Raw genomic sequence first — 4,490 nt, forward strand, 5'->3', positions numbered from 1 at the left:
ATCTAACACTTAAATCCGTAGAAATGCCAACGACAAACATGCGTTACAGAATTGAGCTTTATATATTAGATAAAATATTGTTTACTTCTATGATCGCTGGTATGGTAAATACAGCGCAGCATCAAATTTCGTTTTCTTTTTTTTATGTTAAAGTCTTGTTATAGTCAGGATAATGGACTTGGTTATGGACAAGTCTAGAACCAGCGATACAGCCAGTGTACATACCCTTTAACTAAACTAGGCTTACACATATTTTTAACATGAAAACATTGAGACGATAACAAAATAACTTTATTTTTTTAAAACACCTTATTTAGTATACTTTTATTTGGCTTGTACTGCTAATCACCTCATACTGAATTCACGGTTTACTCATTAAAATGTTGTTTGATGATGATATTAACCGTTCATATGTGACCGTAGACTGCTGATGGCATTAACCGTTCATATGTGCACGGAAAAGCTGATGGCATTAACCGTTCATATGTGACTGTAGACTGCTGATGGCATTAACCGTTCATATGTGACTGTAGACTGCTGATGGCATTAACCGTTCATATGTGACCGGAAATCGCTGGTGGCATTAACCGTTCATATGTGCACGGAAAAGCTGATGGCATTAACCATTCATATGTGCACGGAAACCGTTGCACGGCATGCGAGAAGCGATCAGTTTCTGGGGGCTGAATTCTCTATCTCCGTCACAGATGAGCCGTTTCTTGCAGCAGAAGGGGTAGGGCTTGTGGGTCGCGTACTCGAAGTAGCACCGTGGGTCATCCGGGATGCCAAGGTCAATGCCACAGCTGGAGAGCGGAAGTGTGGGGGTTTACAGAATACATTGGATAAAACTATCTAAAAGTAGAAGGTCTATATTCTTAATAAAGGTGTTGTAATTTACCATCTCATTAATTTAACATCTCATTAACATCTCATTTCAAAATATTCATATTAAGAACTTGATCCTTCAGGTTAAAGTTTTTAAGGATTTAATATTTCAGGTCAAACAAAATACCCCCTTAACTTAACACTGAAGCAAACTAAAATCAACCGTGACCACATATATTTCTAAGTTTATTAAAAAAAATCCTAATTAATGAACTAATTAATTACCCTTTGCAAGTCAAGCCAAGAAATCCACATGAGCAGACTTTACAATCTGACGTCTGCCAGACGTCTCCAAACTCGTAGCCTTTAGGGCATGGCACTGTCAATTTTCATATAACGTTATAAGCTAGGGCATGGCACTGTCAATGTTCATATAACGTTATAAGCTAGGACATGGCACTGTCAAATTTCATAGAACGTTATAAGCTAGGACATGGCACTGTCAATTTTCATAGAACGTTATAAGCTAGGGCATGGCACTGTCAATTTTCATAGAAGATTGTAAATTAGGGCATGGCACTATCAATTTTCGTAGAATATTATAAATTAGGGCATGGCACTGTCAATTTTCATAGAACGTTATAAATTAGGACGCTGTTGAGTTAATTTTTTTTAAGATTATAATCTAGGGCGTTGTTTAGTTAATTTTCATATAAAATTATAATCTAGGGCAATGTTTAGTTAATGTTGATACCAGATAATAATCTATGGCGTTGTTTTGTTAATTTTGATATAAGATTATGATCTAGAGCGCTGTTGAGTTAATTTTGATATAAGATTATAATCTAGAGCCCTGTTGGGTTAATTTTTATATAAGATTATAATCTAGGGCGCTGTTCATTTAATTTTGATATAAGATTATAATCTAGGGTGCTGTTCAGTTAATTTTGATATAAGATTATAATCTATGGTGCTGTTCAGTTAATTTTGATAGAAGAATATAATCGAAGTCTTGGTTCTCTATATTTTAATAGAAGATTATAATTCATGTTTTTAAAATGGCCATAACACAATTCTAAAATTGACTGCGCTTCGAAATAATAGTAGTAACATCTGTCAATGTTCAGCTCTATCGCAATTTGGTAAGTTATAAAAGTATTGTTAGACTTGAATGTTTGCAGGTGAAGCAGAGTTAACCTACGTATGTGACCTGACCTTGTAACAGGATTATGCGGTCAGTGTTGCTGAACGCTCTACCGCTTGACCACACCAACCCTTCTCCGTCACACGTCCTACGATATTCTATGTGACGGTGTGACTGGGGCGGTAGAGCGCTCGACTACTAACCCGGACTCGAGTTCGCAGCAATTTTCTGAGTTCACTCAGCTCTAATAAGTACTAGTCAGGGCATATATCTGACCACACTACTCCTTCATATGCCGTGCTCACAGAAACAAGTAAACTCTACTTTATCTGCCAGGTCCGAAAAATGGTAACAACAATATTTTAATACCATTTTTATCTGAAATAAGTTTGCATAGAATAAAATTTAAAGAGCTTTCATTTACCTGTGAAGTCTGACGTCACTGCAGGTACGAGGAGCCAAAACAAGATGAGGAGAACAACGACGATGTGGTAGATGCCGACTTGCATGTTGCTGCTTGTGGTGGGATCGTTTGAATGATGCTGCAGTCTTGTGTTGGTTGTCGGTTGTTGTTGTTGTTGTTGCTGTTGTTTTATTGTTGTTCTACTTCTACGCTAAAACTTCAAGTTAAATGTCAAACAGATGTTGATTGTCACACGTTGATGGTGGGTTGGTGGGTTGGTGGATTGGTAGGTTGGTGGGTTGGTGGGTTGATGGATTGGTGGGTTGGTGAGTTGGTAGGTTGGTGGGTTGATGGATTGGTGGGTTGGTGAGTTGGTAGGTTGGTGAGTTGGTAGGTTGGTGGGTTGGTGGGTTAGTGGGTTGATGGGTTGGTGGGTTTATGGGTTAGTGGGTTAGTGAGTTGGTGGGTAGGTTGGTAGATTGGTGGGTTGGTGGGTTGACGGGTTAGTGGGTTGGTGAGTTGGTAGGTTGGTGGGTTGGTGGGTTGATGGGTTAGTGGGTTGCTTACGGGGTCGTAGGGAAGGTTGGTTTTTATCTGTCTGAAAGACGTTAGGGCTAGATATAGTGGTGTAGGTTAGTTTCGTACTGGAGTATAGGATGGCGTGACCGGGTGGAAGAGTGCTCGAGTGCCAACCCGAAAGTCTCGAGTTCGGATCTTGAGTCCGGGCTTGAGTCCCTGAGTCCACCCAGCTCTGATGCGTACCTAACTCACGTTAGGGAAAGTAAATGCTGCAGGCAAAGTGCTGACCACACCTTCCCTTCAAATTCCGAGGTCAAGAAACAAAAGAACTCTTCTTCGTTAGATACGAAAGGAGAAATTTCCCATTATTAGGGTTATGTCTAAGTTTAAGATACTGTTTGTTATTGATACTATCAATATTCAACCTTAATGTCTGTGTTCCTTTAATTACTACAAGTTTTGAACATCACTATCTTTGAATACTTTCTTTGTTAGATTTTTTCTATCTTTCAAATGTTATTAGAAGATTTAAAAAATTTAACATAAATAGAAGGCTCGCGTTGATAACCTAGATTAAATTAAAGTTCAACAGAAATAGGACGAGGGCAAAACTTTCATTTTCTTATAACGTAAAGTAATACCCATAACAAACCATAACTTTTGCTGCCCAAAGTCTCAAGTGATATCCAAGTGCTAATCAAAATGTAGGGGAACAGCGTGATCGAGTGGTAGAGCTTACAACTACTAACCCGAAAGTACCAAGTTCGGATACTGCCCCCCCCCCCCCGTAACCGGCTCTAATTATATAGAAAATAATACTTTAATCGGTATAATTTGAAGTACGCCTCACTTCCCTCCCCCCGGAAATTCTTAGAGCTTTCCCTGCTCCACGGAGAAAAATGTCTGAAAGAAACATTGACCGTGAATTCAAATAATGTTTTGAGCGGATTAAAAATTTAAAAAACCATGGCATTATTGTTGTAACTAAACGTTAATCTAACGTTAAACCATCTAAAGAGTAAACAAATTAATGTTTTAATAGAAGTGAATACTCGAAATCGTACTGCTGTGTTAAAAAAATGTGTCGAGGTGACAGTCAGACCAACACACACACAACACTACCGCATCATGGATGTAGGCTACTTCATGAACGACCGCCATGTTTTCAGTGATGCCTTTAAAAACATGCACCTAGAAACACTTCCGCTTTTTTCTGTCACGTTTTGTTTCATGTTGTTTCATTTAAAGCTAGATCCTGCAGAAAATAGTTGGAGTATAATCCGAAGGAAGTCCTTACACCCAGCCTATTCTGATTGGTCCTAGACAAGTGTTTGTGAAAGTGAATGCTACTGGACAAATTCCTGACCAGACAAACGGTCCAAATGCCGAGAACATAAGAATCATGAGAACTCTACTTTATCTTCCCTGATATTTGGATAAGCCCTTTACAGGTTAATCCTAGTAGCTGTCAATCTTTTTGTTAATCCTACACATATTCTGTAACGATGGGACGGAGTGGCCTAGCGGTAGAGAGCTGGACTGCTAACCCGAAAGTCTCGAGTTCGAATCCGGGTTCAAATCAGTAGAACGTTCTTGAGT

At 38.9% G+C, this 4,490-nt stretch overlaps 1 protein-coding gene across 2 annotated transcripts; it reads right to left on the reverse strand.

Annotated features, from left to right (window-relative positions):
• Window positions 1-312: 312 nt before the first annotated feature.
• LOC131931365 (uncharacterized) lies at window positions 313-4,133 on the reverse strand. Of its 2 annotated transcripts, none has more exons than XM_059288155.1 (4): window positions 4,014-4,133; window positions 2,394-2,589; window positions 1,111-1,204; window positions 313-803 (listed from the first exon to the last, which is right to left on the reverse strand). In XM_059288155.1, exons 2-4 carry the CDS (start codon window positions 2,476-2,478, stop codon window positions 620-622), a joined length of 363 nt encoding a protein of 120 aa, XP_059144138.1. In that variant the 5' UTR covers window positions 2,479-2,589; window positions 4,014-4,133; the 3' UTR covers window positions 313-619. The 2 variants fall into 2 exon arrangements, with proteins under 2 accessions (XP_059144138.1, XP_059144136.1); XM_059288153.1 differs by having other exon boundaries at window positions 3,956-4,055.
• Window positions 4,134-4,490: the final 357 nt, after the last annotated feature.

This window comes from Physella acuta, unplaced genomic scaffold (assembly GCF_028476545.2).
Source record: "Physella acuta isolate Inbredline_101_S28 unplaced genomic scaffold, ASM2847654v3 ptg001950l, whole genome shotgun sequence".
Classification (NCBI taxonomy): Eukaryota; Metazoa; Mollusca; class Gastropoda; family Physidae; genus Physella; species Physella acuta.

Excerpts from the sequence above, each read along its gene's own strand:
- LOC131931365 (XM_059288155.1), bottom strand. The coding sequence starts at position 2,478 with ATGCAAGTCGGCATCTACCACATCGTCGTTGTTCTCCTCATCTTGTTT. Across the intron at positions 1,205-2,393 it reads AGTGACGTCAGACTTCACAG|TGCCATGCCCTAAAGGCTAC; the intron begins GTAAATGAAAGC and ends GAAAATTGACAG. Across the intron at positions 804-1,110 it reads CTTGGCTTGACTTGCAAAGG|CTGTGGCATTGACCTTGGCA; the intron begins GTAATTAATTAG and ends TCCGCTCTCCAG.